This window comes from Mustela nigripes, chromosome 5 (assembly GCF_022355385.1).
Source record: "Mustela nigripes isolate SB6536 chromosome 5, MUSNIG.SB6536, whole genome shotgun sequence".
NCBI classification, from domain to species: Eukaryota; Metazoa; Chordata; class Mammalia; order Carnivora; family Mustelidae; genus Mustela; species Mustela nigripes.
This window is the reverse complement of record NC_081561.1, coordinates 30,695,070-30,713,874: the sequence shown is the minus strand read 5'-3', so window position 1 is coordinate 30,713,874 and position 18,805 is coordinate 30,695,070. Positions and strand designations below refer to the sequence as shown.

At 44.1% G+C, this 18,805-nt stretch overlaps 1 protein-coding gene across 2 annotated transcripts; it reads left to right on the top strand.

Annotated features, from left to right (window-relative positions):
• The first annotated feature begins 13,707 nt into the window (after positions 1-13,707).
• Positions 13,708-17,289, top strand: LOC132017862 (HLA class II histocompatibility antigen, DM alpha chain). 2 transcript variants are annotated; one of them, XM_059399976.1, is made up of 6 exons: positions 13,799-13,888; positions 14,506-14,623; positions 15,145-15,429; positions 16,011-16,289; positions 16,519-16,647; positions 16,999-17,289. In XM_059399976.1, the coding sequence occupies exons 2-6, from the start codon at positions 14,611-14,613 to the stop codon at positions 17,001-17,003; spliced, it is 711 nt and encodes a 236-aa protein (XP_059255959.1). In that variant the 5' UTR covers positions 13,799-13,888; positions 14,506-14,610; the 3' UTR covers positions 17,004-17,289. The 2 variants fall into 2 exon arrangements, with proteins under 2 accessions (XP_059255958.1, XP_059255959.1); XM_059399975.1 differs by lacking the exon at positions 14,506-14,623 and having other exon boundaries at positions 13,708-13,888.
• Positions 17,290-18,805: the final 1,516 nt, after the last annotated feature.

Genomic DNA, 18,805 nt, shown 5'->3' with positions numbered 1-18,805 from the left:
TCGCTTCCTCGCCAGGCCTGGGAGCGCGCGCAGTGGGTGGGGCGGAAGCGGGTGCGACGCGCAGATCTCTTCTCTTCTCTTCGCTGAGCCCCTCCCTTAGTAGCACCCGCAGTGTGGGGCTCCCGGGGCGGGCTGATTTGCTTGCTTTTGCCTAGGTGTGAGGTGCTGGTTAGTTCGTCCTGGACTGAGTCCAGCGGAAACGCGCCCCGCCAAGTTGTTGTCAGTGAAGGAGCGTGGGGCCTGGGGCCCGGACCTGGAGGTGCAAGGGCTTGCCGGGTGGGGCCCGCTCCAGCCGTAGTATAGTTCCACTGGGGGAAAGGGAGTTTACCACCTCCTTGGTGCCTCCGGCGGGAAAGGAGGTGCTGACTGTGGATGTGCCCATCTTGTTGGGCATCTTTTGTCTTAGGTAGCTTTACAGACTCTTACTTCTGAACCTACCTCGACTTCGTCGCTTCACTGAGGCCTACCAGCCTCGACTTCTTACCTTACACAAAACTTAACCGGCCTTCTGGTAACTTTCACTTTTTTACTGACCTGCTCTACCTTTTCAGTTAAAACTGAACTCTACTTTTTCCTAAGACTTTGCCCGCTATTTTCTCGATGTTGAATCAGCCCCATAAAAATCTAAGGATATGGTGTTTCTCTTGCTACCTAAAGCAAAACTTTTACTTGTTTATAGTCAATAATCTCTCCCTTGACCCTCAGTGTATGGATTCAGATCTTAACTCTAGTCCATTCCCCACCGATAGAACAGAAGAGCCAACCTTCAGGGGAGCTGGCGATTTTCCATTTCCCTCCTATGAACTGGGCCTTGTCTGTAATCCTTTAGTATTGTACTGGAAGTCCTCTCTTCGGTTTAAGAAATTCCTTTTCTTTAGACCTGGTCAACCTTATCTATTACTCTAAAGGTATCCTCCATTTCGTTCCAATTGGCATTTTTAGCTGTTTTCTTCCACTGGCTTGCCAGCCTCAAAAAAGGAAAAACAAAACAAAACAAAAAACCTTACTAATATTGTGTCAACTTGTAGACTTTTTATTTATCTCTGAGCTACCCTGCACAGTCAAGACCTCAAAATATCGAAATTTTCTGGGGCCTGGACCTGGAGGTGCAAGGGCTTGCCGGGTGGGGCCCGCTCTGGCTCCTTTCCCACTCTTCAGCCCACTTCTTTCATTATTGAAACTGTTCTGGCAGATGTCGCCAAGGACCTTCTAATTGGCAAAGTCAGGGTGCACTTTTCAGTTCTCACCTTACTTGACCTCTGAAACATTTGATCTTTGATTACACTTCCTTCCTGAAATTCTCTACACCGGTGATTTCTGCGGCCAGTCTCACCTGTTTCTTTTCTTTCTTGTCCAACTGCTCCTCTCAACTCTCCTTCTGAACTCTTTTTGTTTTTGACCTGAGCAGAAGGCAGAGGCTTTAACCCACTGAGCCACCCAGGCGCCCCTCCTGAACTCTTTTTAGCCTCTTCCGATTGATTGAGGTTTGCCAGGATTTTGCCTCCGTTTGCTTCTAGTTCTGCTCATCTTCTCTACCCAGTTTCACTCAATGGCTCCCAACCTTTCAAATGTGTTAACTTTGTAGAGGGTTCAGAAGACTCTCCTGAGCTAAACTTGCTACTAAATGTCACTGCTTGGATAACCCTTAGGCACTTCAACAAGTTCAAAATTGATACAATCTCTGCACGCTGAATCTGTTTCTGTATTATCCTGGCTAATTGCAACTCTTTAGTAGCAAAGCCTGGAATCTGGGAGCCCATTCTCAATTTCTTACTCCCTGCCCCCCCCCCCACAGCTTTATATCCACAAGACTTACCATTTTGCTTCTTAAGTATTTACCGAATCTCATTCTGTCATAGTCTTACAATCCGAGCTACATCAATAGCTTCCTAACTGATTTCCCTATCTCTAGAGCTGTATTGTCCAACACAGTGGCCACTAGGCACATGTTGCTATTTTTTTTAAAGATTTTATTTATTTATTTATTTGACAGACAGAGATCACCAGTAGACAGAGGCAGGCAGAGAAAGAGAGGAAGGAAGCAGGCTCCCTGTGGAGCAGAGAGCCGGATGTGGGGCTTGATCCCAGGACCCTGAGATCATGACCTGAGCCGAAGGCAGAGGCTTTATCCCACTGAGCCACCCAGGTGCCCCCACATGTTGCTATTTAAGTTAATATTAAATTCCTCAGTTCCTCAGTTGAACTAGTCACATTTCATGTTCTCATTAGCCACATGTGGCTAGTGTCTATCATATTGGATAGCAGGACTAATAGAACATTTCCATTATTGCAGAAAGTTCTATTGAACAGTACTGCTTTCGATTTTCTTCTCTGTCCCTGGCACAACATTGACAAGAGTGCGCTTTTGAAAATACAGCTCTGACCATATGCTACTGTTTAAGCCCTCGGTTAAAATTCCTCATTGCCTGTGTGATCAAGTCCAAATGCCTATGCTTACAGAAAATCATCTCTGATTCACCAGTTTTGTGTCTAGCCACTTCCCCCTTGGGCCCTATACTCCTGCCATAATGAACTGTTCCCCAGACAGACCATTTTGGTTTACGCCTCTGTATTTTACACATACTGTTCTCTTACATGGAATAAGCTTTTCTCCAATGCATCTAAGCCCCAAATCCATCATCTGAAAAGCCTACTCTTGTCTCTCAAATTGATCTGACTGCTCATTCCTTGGTGTCCCTTCCTCTTATGATTGCACTTTTCATAGTGAATGGCATTTATGTGATTACATGTTTCTAACCCTTACTAGACTTTGATCTTGAGAGCAGGGTCATATTGTATTCTTTAAAAAAAAAAAAATCCATTGTTCTTGGCACAGTACCTGGACAGTGTGAGGTTCTCACAAAGTGAGCAAATGTTGAAGGAAATTGATTCTTAAATATGTGACTTAGATGAAATTGTAATGTGTATGTTTATCAGTCATCATTCATAGTATTGGGAAGATAATCATTGTAAGTCATAATCTTTGCTGTCAAGTACATAATTGAGACATTTGAATTGTGTGAGGAAAGACAGAAGCAGAACAGCACAGGGCACCTTCTCAGAGAGCAATGCAGTCCAATCTGGCCAGAATAGAATATAAGCTAAAAAAAAAAAAAAAAAAAAAAAAGAATAGAATATAAGCTATAAGAGGTGAAGCAGGAGAGAAGACTGGAAAATAAATTTATATGAGGGAGTGTTGTAAAAGATTTCCTGTGCCATTACGTTTGGGCCAGGTGGGAAGCCACTTGAGAACTGACTTGATCAATCTTATGTCATTAGGTAAGAACCCTATCTTCACACATTCCCAACAGCTAGCACTGAATCTGTTAATAAACACCAGATACAAATGTCAGTGGTTGAAAGGAGATGAGACCAGTGATAGCTCACATTTATTGAGTATTTGAAATGTGTTAGGCCCTCTTATAAGTGCTTTACACGTATTTTTTTTTCTTTTTAAGATTTTATTTATTTATTTAGAGTAGTTGAGCAGAGAGAGGGAATTTCAAGCAGATGCCTGTCTAAGAGTAGAGCCCGATGCGGGACTTGATCTCATGACCCTGAGATCATGACCTGAACCAAAACCAAGAGTCCAAAGCTTAACTAACTGTGTCACCCACGTGCCCCGGTGCTTTACATATATTAACTCTTTTAACTTGTATAACCTTATAAAGTAGATGCTATTATTATTACCCCCATTTTTCAAATGAAGCAACAGAAGCAACAGATGTTAAATAATTTACTTGTGGTCACACTTTTAGTAACTGATCCAAACTGGGATGTGAACCCAGGCAGTCTGCCCATGCCCAGTCTGTTCTTCTGGTTGCTAGACACAGCAGGTGCTTTAAAATCTAGGACTGAATTTGGGGGAAGAGAAGACTAGGAGAGGTATATTTGGGAGTCATCTTTGAATTGATGTTTGAATCAGTGATGCAGGAGGGTGAGATTTATAAGGGAGGAAATATAAAACAGAATTTAGTTGGGAGTGCAGGATTGAGCTTTGGGTTAGATCCTTACAGAGGGAACAGAATAGGAAGTGGAACCTGAAAGAGCATCAAACAAGAAGGAAAAGCAAAGCAAAAATATAATGAAGGTGCCAGAACAAGAGAGGGCCCCAGTGAGGACTTCATGTTTGTTGAACAAATGACTGACTAATTAGGAGTTTGTTATACTTGTTTGTGCCATGGACTTCTTTGGTGGTCTGGTCAAGCCTCAAGACTTTGCCTAACAATACTATTTGTAAACGCATAAATGAAATACACAATTATCAGAATGTTTAGAGAAATGTGTTATGACCTAGTAATATGTGCTTCCATATTAAATAATACATGTGGTTCTTAGATAACAAAATGATTTATTGGCAAGACTAATAATGCATTAATTATTAAGATATTTTGAGATGTCTATGTGTGATACGAAAATACTAATTGATAATTTCTACTGATGACAATGTTACAGGAACTACTGATGACAATGTTACAGGTACTACAAAGATTTATTTTCTATGTTTCCTAAAATTAAATTTCAGTTAGATGTTATTGAAAATAAAATTGACTTTTAAAAATTTTGTCTAAGTTCATGGACCTCTGAATTTTGTGGTGTATGGACTACAGGTTAAGAACGTTGTTCTGATTGAATGAGGAAGTGGGATTCTGCAGACAGGTATAAGGGAACAAAGGGGGAAAACTCACAGGTTGGTAACTGTGAGTCATGACTGATCATGGAGAACATTTCTGTAATCTGGGGTAGAATACAGAGTGTAGGGAACCTGAAAACCCAGGCCAGGTAATCAGACTGAATACAGTAGAAAGAAGGGAGCTATTTAAGTTTTCTGAGAGGGGAAGTGAGAACTACCTTTATAGGGAAATTTATTTGGTGATAATGTGCACCATGGATTGGCTTTGGGGAGACTGGAAGTAGGTCAGCTAGGAATCTTAGCATGCATCTTCACGTGAGATGAGAAGGAATAAAGTAATCACAGTCTCAGGACTAACTATGCTAAGAAGACAGCCCACGATCTTTCACTTCCTTGAAGGAGCCAGTCTTTTGCTGTCTTAGTGGCTTATGCATGCTGTTCCCTCCAAGGGAGCATTCTTCCCACTCTGCCTAACTCCTACTCACCCTTCAGACCGCACGTCACTATCACTAGGGTCCCCACTCCAGTTAATCTTATGGATCTCAGTTCTTTTCCTTCATAGTACCTTTTACATTTTGCTTTTATAGTTTTGTTTGTATACTTGTCTAATGTCTCTCTTTTCACTAGATTATAAGTTTGATGATGATATATGTTTGGTGTCTAGCATCCTGCCAGGCACATAGAGGGTGGTCAGTTTGCTAGATAGATAAACAAACAAATGAACCTCTTTGAGGCACAGTTTTCTTGTTTATAGATGGAATAATAAATTCCAACCTTGTAGTTGATAGAAATACTACGCCCTAATAAGGTAGTTAAAAGAAAGAATGAATATGGCTGTGAAGAGATATATTACAATGAGAATGAGGGTGGTGGGAGATGGATGACTAGGTTTGCTCTCTGAAATAGGAGGTGGAAGAGAGTAGGAAGAAAGTGGCAGTTGGCAAGGAACTTGGGAAGGGCCTAGAATGGAATGGAAAGAAGGCGGAGAATGGTGGGTCACACAGGGAAGACAGTGGGAATGAAAGTATTTGCAGAGTAGCCCATAGGCAAACTTGCTAAGACCTACTGTTGGAGTATCTGTGTCAGAAGTGATTATCTATCAGTCATCTAATGCTTGAAGGCTCTTCAGTCTCTCTTTCAACATCTTCAGTAACAGCACATTCATTCAGGGAGTAGTCACTTGTTGGTGGGCCTTCTTGGTGGATGCTAAACATGTAAAAAGAGAGAATAGGGCATGGTTCCTTAAGGGTCCCACAGTGAGGGTGAGGTGACTATGAAGCACTTATATAAATCAAATAGTACCAGAAAAATGATGGTAATGTCTGGCACAGGGTGCTGTGGAAGCATACGGAGGAAGCTACTAATCTCTGTTCCAAGTCCCAAGGCTTCCTGAGGGAGACGAGATTTCATCTCAAAAGACATCTAGAAGTAGGTTAAATGGGATTCAGGTCGTTAAGGATTGTACTGAGGAAATCAGATTACAATCATTGGAGGACTTTATACAAAAGTATTATTGATCAAATGTGCATACTTAAAAAATTCCTTTGGCAGCACTAGACAATAAGGAGGGAGACAGATCAAGAAAGAGAAAGTTGTATGGGGCACCTGGGTGGGTTATTCAGTTAAGGATCTGCCTTTGGCTCAAGTCATGATCCCAGAGTCGGCTTCTCCATCTGCCCCTGCCCCCCTAACCCCGCTCATGCTCTCTCTCTCTGATAAATAAAATCTTAAAAAATAAAAAAAATAATAATAAGAGGGGTGCCTGGGTGGCTCAGTTGGTTAAGTGACTGCCTTCAGTTCAGGTCATGATCCTGGAGTCTGATTGAGTCTTGCATCTGGCTCCCAGCTCAGTGTGGAGTCTGCCTCTCCCTCTGGCTCTCCCCTGCTCATGCTCTCTTTCTCACTCTCTCTCTTTTAAATAAGTAAATAAAATCTTAAAAAAAAAAAAAAAAGAATAAGAAAGTTGTAGTAATCCAGGGAAATGCAAATAAATCGATGAAGTCTTGAGCCAATGGGAAGGGAAGAAAAGAAAGGACAGATGCAAGAGATATTAACGAGGTAGAATTGATAGGACTTGGTAAATTGGGTGAGAAGGTTTGAGGAAGATGAAGTTGTCAAGGTTGGCTCATAGATTTGTAGCTCAGATGACTGGTTGGATAGTCAAGTTATTTACTGAGGTCTTGAATATAGGAGTTGGAACTTGTTAGGAAGGGGGGGTGATAAGTTTAATTTTGTAGATTTTGAGGCAGAGGTGCATGCAAGATAGTAATTGCTGAACTTATTTTCTTATTAGAATTCATTGTTGAGCCATCAACAGGGGTTTGTGAGACATAATGTAAAATGGCAAACTCACAGAGGCACCTGGGTATCTCAGATGGTTAAGCATCTGCCTTGGCTCAGGTCATGATCTCCAGATCCTGGGATCAAGCCCTACATCAGGCTCCCTGCTCAGTTGGAAGTCTGCTTCTCCCTCTGCCTCTGCCTCTCCCCTCCACGCACTCATTTCTCAAATGAAGCAATAAAATCCTTAAAAAAAAGAAAACTTGGGACGCTTGGGTGGCTCAGTTGTTAAGCGTCTGCCTTTTGCTTAGGTCATGATCCCAGGGTCCTGGGATGGAGCCCTTCATCGGGCTCCCTGCTGCTCAGCAGGAAGCCTGCTTCTCCCCTCTCCCACTCCCCCAGCTGTGTTCCCTCTCTCGCTGTCTCTCTCTGCCAAATAAATAAATAAATCTAAAAAAAAGGAAAAAAAGAGCAGAAAAAAGAAAACTCACTGGTACTTTTGAAATGCATGCAATTTGGAAACCATAAGACACTGTTTTTCATTTAAAATTTAGACATTTTTGAGATAATTGGGGAAAAATGAACACAGGTTGATTTAAATGAAATTAAACAATTGTTTTTAATTTTGTTGACTGTGGTGGTAATATTGTATTATCTTAGAAATATAATAACAGAATTTGTTTAAAATAACCCAGAAAAGAAAAAAAAAGATGTAGAACAGAATAGATGAAAAAAAAAAAGGAAGAATTTTAGATGATTGAAAAGTATTTAAACTTACAAGAGTACATGAGGAGTTGTTAGATTCTTCTCTTTTATGTATGTTTGAAATTTTTTAAAGTTTTTATTTATTTATTTTAGAGATAGAGGGACAATGGGCAGAAGAGCAGAAGGAGTAGGACAAGCAGACTCTACACTGAGCTCAGAGCCTGACACAGGACTCGATCCCACGACCCTGAGATCATGACCTAAGCCGAAATCAAGACTTGGATGCTTAACCAACTGAGCCACTCAGACGTCCTTGTTTGAAAATTTTCATAGTAAAATTTAAAATAGAACTTCTTTTAGTCATACATCCAAAGGGAATCAGTTAGTGGAATGTATTATTTATTTATATTTATATATTTATTGTTAATAAATCAACATTGAAACATATTATGAGTATGTTTTGAATTTGTGGCAAGACTTGTGACAGACCAGAGGTCATCAAGTAGAAGACATATTACCCGAGCAGTTAATTGGGAAATGCTGTCTGAGCATTAATACACAGATTTAACCTCATGTTTATGTCTCAGATGGTCTCATGCAATTGTCCAGGATGCCGTATGTTGAAGATAGCTGTTGGTTCATGATGATTTTCCCATCTCTGGAAATAATTCTGATACATTAGCGGTGATATTGTGCTTGACCACAGCTAATTGATCCAGAAATACACACTAATACAAGCTGAGTCAGTCAGATTTTCTCTCCCAGCAAAATGAAACTTGAAAGATGAAGGCTGGAGGTCTTTAAAGGTGAGGCATAATTAACAGCAGCTCAACGCTTGCTGCTAAGGCCTGTGAGGCTCCCCTTCCTGAGGCTAGCTTATTCCACTCTTCCTTCGATTTCACGAACTAACTCAGTATCCTTCCAGTAAATTGCCATTTAAAAAGTTAAGTTACCCAGAATTGGTTTCTACTGTCTACATCTCCAAGAACTTTATTCAATAAAATAAATGGTTACATAATAAAAGTATTATGTAAATGTATTTGGTATCTTATTACCTCTGTGAGGAAATAAATTTAAAAATAGAACACTGCTACTATCAAATTTACGTTTGAAAAAATTTCTTGAGGGACACTTTTTTTTTTTTTTTGTTAGAGAGAGAGAGATTGACAGACAGACAGAGCGCAAGCACAGGCAGACAGAATGGCAGGCTAGAGGCAGAGGGAGAAGCAGGCTCCCTGCTGAGCAAGGAGCCCCATGAGGGACTCGAATCCCAGGACGCTGGGATCATGACCTGAGCTGAAGGCAGCCGCTTAACCAACTGAGCCACCCAGGCGTCCCTTGATGGACACTATTGTGGAGAATATGGTTTGAGGACTGCTGTGGAGGTCAAGAGGAGAGGCCTAAAGGCAGCTGGGTGTCTAGGTGGTATGGAGTTCAGGATCTGAGCTCAAGGAGTAAATTTGGAAGACATCAGCAAATACGTGGCAGTTGAAGGCTTGCCATCCAGGACAAATGTAGTGTAAGAAGAGAAAAGCCTGAGGACAAAACTCCAGGGAACACCCACTCTTAAGAAAGGAGTCCACATAGCAGACATAGAAGAGGACGCCAGAGAAGTGGGAGGAAAAACTAGGAGAGAGTGCCATTCAGAATGCCAAAAAATAGGCCATTTTAGGAAGGAGGGCATGGCCAACAGTGTCAAATGTTGCAAAGAGTCCATTTGATTTAACTACACAAAAATATTGGCGAACGTTCTCATGGTTGAGAGTTTTGGGTTAAACGGTAAGTATAAAATTAGAAATATGGGAACCCATACCTTTTTCAGGAAATTTGGCCTTCTAGGAAAAATAAATGGGGCAGTACTAGTCAGGGATGGGAGAGCTGTGTTAGAAAGCCATGGCTTACTGGATTTAGAGGTGCTATTATTTTCAGGGACATTCCTATCTAATGACCAAAATAGACAGTGAGTTGGTATCTGATACAGAACTTGTTGAAGAGTGCTGATAGGAAGAAGAGGTAGTCCTAACTTGTTACTATTTACACTGGGAGAGAAAAGAGTTAACCACACCTCACCAGAGTCTTGAGGATAGGTAGTTATATATCTGATCACCCTGATCTTGTCCATACTCTAATCTGTGGATCACTTGGACCCTTTTGTCTCTTTCCTCCCACCCAGCATAGTTGCAGTGTCTGAGGCCTGTTCCTAGCCTTCCCACCACCCAGTCTTCTTCCTCCTGTTTCCCCTCAGGCCTCCTTTCAAACAATCTGTCCTTTCTGGGCCACAATGTGTTCATTAACCCTTTGCTACCCCCAAGGGGGGAATGGAGCACTTCTTTGGTTTATTTTGAGTCCCCCATCCCAATATTGACCACACACAGAGAAAGGTGTTCAGAAAACTGGTATGGAGCATAATCCAGCCCACCATCTTTTATGTGACCAGAAAACTAAGAAAAATGGTTACATTTTTAAATGGTTGGAAGAAAAGCAAAAGCAGAATGCTGTCATGAAAATGATATGAAATTTACACTTCAGCGTCCATAAGTAAAAAAGAAGTTTAAGAGCTCAACTCCAGGGAACATCACCATTTAAAGAGTAAATGAGGGGCGCCTGGGTGGCTCAGTGGGTTAAAGCCTCTGCCTTTGGCTCAGGTCATGATCCCAGGGAACTGGGATCGAGCCCGCATTGGGCTCTCTGCTCATCGGGGAGCCTGCTTCCCCGCCCCCCCCCCTCTGCCTACTTGTGATCTCTGTGTCAAATCAATAAATAAAATCTTTAAAGAAAAGAAAAAAGAATAAATAAAAGGAAGTGGTCCAAGAAGGAGACTGAGAAGGAGATGCCCAAGAAGTGGGAGGAAATGCAGGGAGGAAACCAGCACAACCATGCTCTTTCACTGACATGTGGCCTCTGGCGGTTTTTCTGTGGCAGCTGAGTACACAAGACAGAGACAAGCCTGAAGCAGTCACTATTTGCCCACCCCTGGTTTAGACTAAATGTAGCTATGTGCTCTATGTCTCCCCCTATAGTCCTGGTGATGTCATAAACTTCCTTTCTCCTTGCCCCAAGGGGAAGCTTCCCAGGACAGGAACTGCTGATGGGTGAGTCCACAAAGAGTGGGACTTTGGGAAAATGTTGTTTTTTGGAGTGTAGCACAATGATTTCCAAACCCCACCCCAGCCTTGGCGCTCCGCCTGCCCCCACCACATACACTCGCATGTGTGTTCACACATCAGTGTTTCAGAATATCCAGGAGGTCATGGGGTTGTTTTTAGGGTTGGCTATTATTTGCTGCTATTTATTTTTCAAAGGGGACTATGGATTTTGAAAGTCTGAGAAATACTGAGGGACCATAACCACATAGATTAATTTCTAAGATTACTTAATTGCCACATTAGATGTTTCTTACTGCCTCTTCCCCCACCCCTTCTGTCTCTCTTTTTTCTTCTCTATTAGACTTCCAGCATATACAATGACAGTTTCTTCCTCACCTCCCACTTGCTTCTTAGCCCACCACAATCTGGAGTCAACTCCCACTACAACACTGAAACTGCTCTCAATACATTTGTCAACCATTTCAAAATTACCAAATCTAAGGACACGTCTAGTCCTTCTTTGACTTCTGGATAACATTTAATAATGCCGACCTTGTCCTTCTTCATGGAACACCTCTGCTTCTCTGACTCTACTTCTTCCTTGTTCTTCTCTTAGCTCTCATAACTATCTGGATGGTCCTGGTGTTATTAGATTCCTACAAATTAGTTCATGTCCGTGTACTGGTTATTTGCTGGTGTCAGTACCACTCTTGCTCTCCTATACTGTGTTCTGGACTGCTTGGTCTAGGCATCTGTAAGGTATGTAATTCCCCTGGCTTCCCAGCCAGTTGGCTTCCTGTTAGGTTCTCTCAGTAGGAGGCACTGGCAGGAGATAAGGCAGAGAAACCAAGAAGCTTCTTACTTTAGTTTCTAAGAGTGGCAGTGGCTGGTAGATATGGTAGCAGCGAGAATGGGGGATTCTGGGCTCCAGCCTCCTAGGTAGAAAAAGCAGCTTCTCCAAGATCCAGCCTTGAAGAAGATGGAACCTTTTCAGCAGAGCCAGAACTAGCTATGATGGTGTCTGTCTCAGGACAGCAGCAGGTGTAGACAGGGATTCTGTGTCAGAATAGCTCCTCCTATTGAGCTTCCGATTCCTAGGCATTCCTCTTTCCTATTTGTGTCTTCAGACACATGTTTTTTTCCTTTTGCACTTCTTGCCCTTTTAACACCATTGTAACCAATTTTCTGTATGAAATTCCCTCAGTCGGGAAGATCTAGAGTGGTTCTATGTTCCCGACTAGATCCTCGATGCTAACTGGTAAGAGGGTTGTGGTTGGAACCGACGCAGATTTGTGTCCTCATGTCACTTTCTGCTCTGTCTGCACAGTCTACTTGCTATCTGTCCACCGCTTCTGCTTCAACATCTATGCTGATGACTCCCAAATGGAGTTTTTTTAGCCTATACCCAAGATCCATACCCATACACCTCACGTCTCTTGTGTGGCTCTTCCACTGGCCTCTCAGATTCAACATTTTTTAAAAAGATTTTATTTATTTATTTGACAGAGAGAGATCACAAGTAGTCAGAGGCAGGCAGAGAGAGAGAGGAGGAAGCAGGCTTCCTGCCAAGCAGAGAGCCTGATGCAGGACTTGATCCCAGGACGCTGAGATCATGACCTGAGTCAAAGGCAGAGGCTTAATCCACTGAGCCACCCAGGCTCCCCTGACTCAACATTTTCAACACTGACCCATTCTCTTCTTCATCAAATCTGCTTCCATGGCATTTTTTTCTATTTTAGCATAGTCTGTTACTGACGGCCCATCCAGCCACCCAATCTAGAAATCTTAATGTTAGCCTTGACCCTCCACTGGGCTAATCAGTAGCCAAGCCCTTTAGAGTCAACCTCCTAATTATCTCAACATTCTGTTCCATCTCCTCTGCTCATGACTTAATTCAGGCTCTTATTATTTCTCACCTAAATTATTGCAATATTGCTAAAAAAGAGTGGTGTGTGGGTATGTGTGACTTTTTGTTTTGATGCCATATACTATAGACTCTGACCAGCAGTTTTAGTTCAAAATTTTCCAAGCTCCAGTACATCCTTTGAAATGTCAGACCAATTTTTCTAAAATTTAAAATAATTGGGTTACTCCTTAGTTTTAATATCTATAAAAGCCAAATCCTCTTTGTGGTAAAACACAGCCTATGTGATCTGGTTCTTGCTTAAATTTCTAGCTCATCTTGACATTCCCCCACCCACCATTACCAAACAGGGACACAATCAGTAGCCTCTACACCATTCATGTGCAACCACACAGAAGTCTCCAAGAGAAGGAGCTCTGAGTGTCTCTGACCTTCAGGTATTTGCCTGCCCCTTACCCCAGAATGCTTTTCTCTTCCTTCATGTTCTGGGGTCACATTGTTTTTCTTTCAAGATTCTTAGAAGCCTTCACTATGCTCCACCTATTCCTCCACCTTCATTAAGTTACTACTTTCAAAACACTTGGCACATTCTTATTTGAATACATTCCATTGTTGTGTAATGATTTACTCATTGTTTCCCCACCCCACCCCCACCCCACCCCACTAGACTTTAAGGTCTTTGAAGGCAGGATTACCCTTTATTCATCTTTGTATTTCTAGGCCTGGACCCAATACTAGCACTTATTAAAGTTTCCATGTATTTCTGCGAATGAATTAGAGCTAATGCCTGAGGAATACCTCTGAGAGAGAGAGAGCAGGAGGGTGCCGCAGGGAGGAGGAGGCGGGGTCTGAAGAGCCTTGGGAAGTTTGCTGTGGGAAGAGGAGCGTGCCCACTGCAGCGTTCCGCCAGGAGGTGGCGCTGCTCTGAAGAGGCCATTACCTAGGTTACAGGCTGAAGCCTACAGCTTGGTACTGAAGAGGGATTCCCAGCAGGAGGCAGACGTCCTTCCATGGTCTTCCCTGCCCCGTGAAGAGCCAAGTCTTGAGGAGGTTGCTCGCACCGTGTCTTTCCCCAGCAACTGATGATGTTGAACCCTCCGCTTCTGTGATTGGTTTAGCCAAATGATAAGGGCAACTATTGGAAGCAGCTGGCGGAACAGGATCTGGGGAAGGAGTTTGGAGCCCTGGGTTAGCTGGTTGGTAGCTCTGAGCCCACGGTGTGGTGTGAAGCTATGGATCAGGAGCGGAGGCGGGGAGCTGCACTGCTAAGGCTGTTACACCTGCTGTGGCTGCTGCCCTACTCCCGGACCGCCCCTGAAGGTATGACAGTACTTCTCCTTTACTCCAGTCCCCACAGGTTAGAGCCTAGGGAGGCACCCATAGCATTGGAAGCCTTCTTTGCATTTGAAGCCTTGTAAGTGGCGGGAAGTACTCTGAAGTAGTGGAAACAATAGCAGAACTGGGAAAGAGATCAACTATGGATGAATGGCAAGCAATATCACTTAAGCCCACTTAAGACAATTTCTTGAAACAGAGATTATTATATCCATTCTACAGATGGGAAAAAAAATGAGACTCAGAGACTCTAAGGAACACGGTCAAGTTCACACAGCTGGAAGGGGGCAGAGCTGGGATTTGAACAAAGCAAGTGTTATTTCACTGTCCTATTTAGTTGTCTACTCTGCACTCTGTCATCAACTCACTTTGCGGTTCTTGGAAAGTCTCTTAACTTTATTGGTCCTTCGTTTCCTTCTTTGTAAAGGACAGGAATGAATGGAAGGATAATCTGGAAGATCCCTTTTCCTACATGTATCTATTTCTAGGTATTGAGTACTGGGTAGAAAGTTTCCTGCTAGTGTTGTGTGCGTGTGTGGGGGAGATTCTTGCCGGGAGTTTTAAAGAATAGAGATTATTTCCTGCAACTTTGGGTCCCCCAGTCCTGTCATTGCAGGAGCAATGAAAATGTGAAGACGTTTTCAGAGAGATTTGGTGTTAATGAAGTGTCTAAAGAGACGCCTGGAGATTGTTTTTTTCAACTTACCATGTTGTCTGTGGGTAAGATGGGCAGTGTCATCTGTGGCTTGGGGAGGCCATGACCATTCCTTTACCCTCCCTTCTAAGTCTGGGGAAGCCATCCAAGGCCTTCATAAGTCAGTACGGTGGCCTTCTGGGAATTAGACAAAGATATATTTTTTTGGGAGGATGCAGCCCTTGCCAGGATGTCTGGCTTGGTGAGTAGAGTGAAGGCGAGATTTCAATTTCCAAATACTTCCTTGGCCAGATACCTCTGTGCAGCACATAAACACAAAACCAACACTGGGACTCCGAATCTGTCACTTTAGACAGTAGACCTTTTTTTTACTTTTTAGGACTTTAGACAGTTGGCTTTTCCGTGGGCAGGGGAAGATTGGAGACATGCTGTAATGTCCTCTTTTCCCCCGGGGAGGGAGAGCCTAAATAACAGACACAAGGAAAGGTTACACCCCAACCCTACTGCCTGCAGCAGGCTGTGCTATTTTCTAAGCTAAAGAGGAGAAGCAGAACCCCTTCCCTGACCCGGCCTGTCTCCTCTGCAGGTCCTACTCCAGCGTGGCGGGATGAACTGCAAAACCACACATTCCAGCACACAATGTACTGCCAGAACTGGAATCCCAGCATCGGCCTCTCGGAAGCCTATGACGGGGACCAGCTCTTCTCCTTCGACTTTTCGCAGAACACCCGAGTGCCTCGCCTGCCTGAATTTGCTGACTGGGCTCAGAAGCCAGGAGATACTTCCACCATTTTCTTTGACAAAACGTTCTGCCAGTCTATGATCCAGGAAATAGGACCACACCTTGAAGGGCAAATCCCTGTGTCTAGAGGTCAGGTGTTTCTGGGGGTGGAGGAAGGGGTACACCCTTAACCTCCTCTACCTGTATGCTGAATTCTTCCCTTTCACACCAGCCCCCTCATCTAATGCCTTCTGGGTCTCTCTGCGCCACCTATGGTCTGCACTGTTTTCGCTGTGGACAAAGCCATGTGCCTAGGACATAGTAGGTGTTTAGAACTATTTGTTTTGAACTTGATGAACGCAACAGGGACCAATTGATGCCTGCTGAATATTGATTAGAGCTTGCCAGTCACTATGCTCAGTAGGATGGAAGGGGAGAAAGGAAATATCTGGTGATGTGCTTGTGTTTCAGTAAGAAGACAGCATGTGATTAGAAGCCCATGTGAGGTCTAGCGAGGAAGCCCTGCAGGAAGTCAGCGTGGAGGGTCCCAGAGTGGCCTGGGTCTGGCCCTGCCTCTAGGTTCAGGTCTGGTTCTTGCCTGGAAGAAGACCACCCTCAGAGCCCCAGCTCCTTCCTCATCTCTTCTCCCAAATCTGCCCTCGCCTCTGTATGCCATGCCCCTTCCAAACTCAGGGGTACTTCTAAACTCGTTGCCTTGATCCTCTCACCAGGGTTTCCTATTGTTGACGTGTTCACGCTGAAGCCCCTGGAGTTTGGCAAGCCCAACACGCTGGTCTGTTTTGTCAGTAATCTCTTCCCACCCACATTGACGGTGAACTGGCAGCATCACTTGGAGCCTGTGGAAGGAATCGGGCCGACTTTTGTGTCCGCGGTTGATGAACTCAGCTTCCAGGCCTTTTCTTACTTAAACTTTACACCAGCACCCTCTGATGTTTTCTCCTGCATCGTGACTCATGAGATTGACAGCCACACAGTAGTTGCCTATTGGGGTGAGAACTTTGTCCTCGGACACCTGCTTCCTTTGGGGGGTGAAAAAGGATAGACCCATGGGAGGGCCTTTTCTCTACTTGGGCTTCGTTGAAGTCTATTCTCACTCTGGGCAACTTCAATTTTTCATGCCTCAGTTTCTCCTGTTTCATCCCAGACACCATTTAATTCCCCTGGGTGGGGGGCTCACTGACCAAGTCTCCAGACTGAACTGCTCCCCGTTTTCTCCAGTGCCTCATAATGCGCTGCCTTCTGATCTTCTGGAGAATGTGCTGTGTGGTGTGGCCTTTGGCCTGGGTGTGCTGGGCATCATTGTTGGCTTAGTCCTCATCATCTACTTCCGGAAGCCTTGCTCAGGTGGTACGTTGGGGTATCTGGAGTGTGTGGGTGAACCATGAGGACCACATACAGTGGGACATATGGGGGGCATGCGGGGGGGTCATCCTGTGGTATGGGAAGGCCTTTGGATGCAGAGGCCTGAATCAGGCACCATGGAGACACCCTTCTGGTTGGGGTCCCCCTTATGCACACACGCAGTTATGGGATCACGGGCGTGGCTTTGAGTGGGAGAGGAGTGATATGGGGGAACTGTAGGAGGGATGCTTGGAGAGATCAACTTCTCCAGGATATGCGGCAGACAAGGAGGCGAGGGACCTTTAGACAGGAGGGGAATTCCCCTGATGGCTTCCCTCCATTCCTCTCTCTCCTCAGATTGATTCTTCCTGACCAGAGTCTGGTGCCAGCAGTGTCAACCTTGCATGCATCGGGAGCTCAGGTTTCCCGCATCCCGCCCAGGATCTGATCGCTCCTCAAGGCAGGAGTCCCTGGGACCGCCCCAAGGGTGTGCGCATGCGCCCCAAGGGTGTGCGCATGCGCATTTGTGCAGGTTTCTCAGCTGGGGGCTGTGCTGTCCCCAGGCTTGAACCCAAGAGAAACCCAGAGTGGCTTTTCTATCAGGACCACATCCCTTCCCACTTCAGGGCAATAAATCTTATTTCTTAATTTTGCGTGGGTTGTCATTTCAAATCCAATATGCCTTAACCTGAACGAGGCTTGCCCTAGTTAGGGAGGAAAATGGGAAAATCCCTAATGCCTCGCTGACTCCTGTTCCTTGGTCTCAGCACCACACCACCGTATGATGACTTTCACTCCTAATAGTTTGGCAAAATACGTGAAAAAGAGGGCAGGTCTACTTTCTGATAATCTGCTCACAAAATGGTGGAGGAGGCTGATTGCGGATTTTTTTTTTCTTTTCATTTTACTGTCTGTGGAAATGTTTATGGCTAGTAGAGGCTGCCTTGAGAAATATGTAACTCCTTTCAACCTTCACCATAGCGGGGAAACCAGGAACTCAGGAGTGGGGAAAAAAAGAGCTTTCAAATGCTGTTCTAACTCAGTCCTGTCGGTTCTGTGAAAACACTGTATTCAAGCTCCTGAAGCGAAGTGAGAACAGCCTGGAAGGGCCCACAATTCACGTGTTCCTCCAAGTGACTTCTTGTTGGGCTGGAGTGGATTATCCAAGGAGAACCCGCGGTGGTGTGCCCTGAGCAGAAGCGAGGGTAGGGGTCACCTGATTACTGCTGGTAAATTACTTTGCAGATGCGTTGTGTCTTGCCTTCCTGAGGGTTTGGGAATTGCTTTGGAGGAGGGGGTGGTGTTAAAGTCAAGAGTGAAATATTTTGGTATTGGTGAGAGAGCCTCTGTTCTTCACATTGTACCAGAATCGGATCTAAGGGGAAAGATCCAGTTCCCAGGAGCTGGCACCTCCTCTAAACCATCTCATTTCTAATAGCAGCAGGCTTCCTGCTTAACAGTATCCTCTCAGGAACCAGACTGCTGTGGATTCAATTGGAACTGTCAAATTTTAGCTGTGTGCCCTTGGACAAGTTACTTAACCACTCTGTTGATATTATTTTCTGCAAAAGGATAATGATAATAAAGGTGTTCACCTTAATAGGGTTGTTTTGAAACCTAAATATGTTAATTTCTGTAGAATGCTTAGAACAGTGTTTGGCACATGGAAAGCTGATCAATACTTAAGCAAGAATTTCCACAGAGGAACTTTAGCGGCATCACTGACTTCTTTCTCTTTTCTGGAACCCACTTCAAATCTACATTCAAGTATTGTATTTTCTCCCTTTTGAGATATTTTTCTTTTTCTTTTCTCTTTACTATTCTACAGCTCTCTCTCCACTTTGTAGTTCTTCCTGATTCCTATCTATTCTCCAGCTTACCCAGAAATTTCCTGCCGGTCATGTCTTCAGACTGCTTTTAGACAGATCTTAGACAAGTCACATCCCCTCTATGGACCTCAGATTCCACACCTGTAAAATGATGAGCTTACGTTAGATGCTCTCTGATTAAACATCTATGATACTGTCACTTGCAATGCTGGAGAAACACTAAAGAGCCTCTCCAGTCTGGCAACCCCCTTCCCAGCAGGTATCCTGTTCTGGAAAGAATCTGGTTTCACCACTCTTCCTTGACCATATACTGTGCCCTTTAGGCTTCCTCTCAC

Coding starts and splice junctions, on each gene's coding strand:
- LOC132017862 (XM_059399975.1), top strand. CDS start 13,801: ATGGATCAGGAGCGGAGGCGGGGAGCTGCACTGCTAAGGCTGTTACAC. Junction 13,889..15,144: donor CTCCCGGACCGCCCCTGAAG/GTATGACAGTAC, acceptor TCTCCTCTGCAG/GTCCTACTCCAGCGTGGCGG. Junction 16,290..16,518: donor CACAGTAGTTGCCTATTGGG/GTGAGAACTTTG, acceptor CGTTTTCTCCAG/TGCCTCATAATGCGCTGCCT.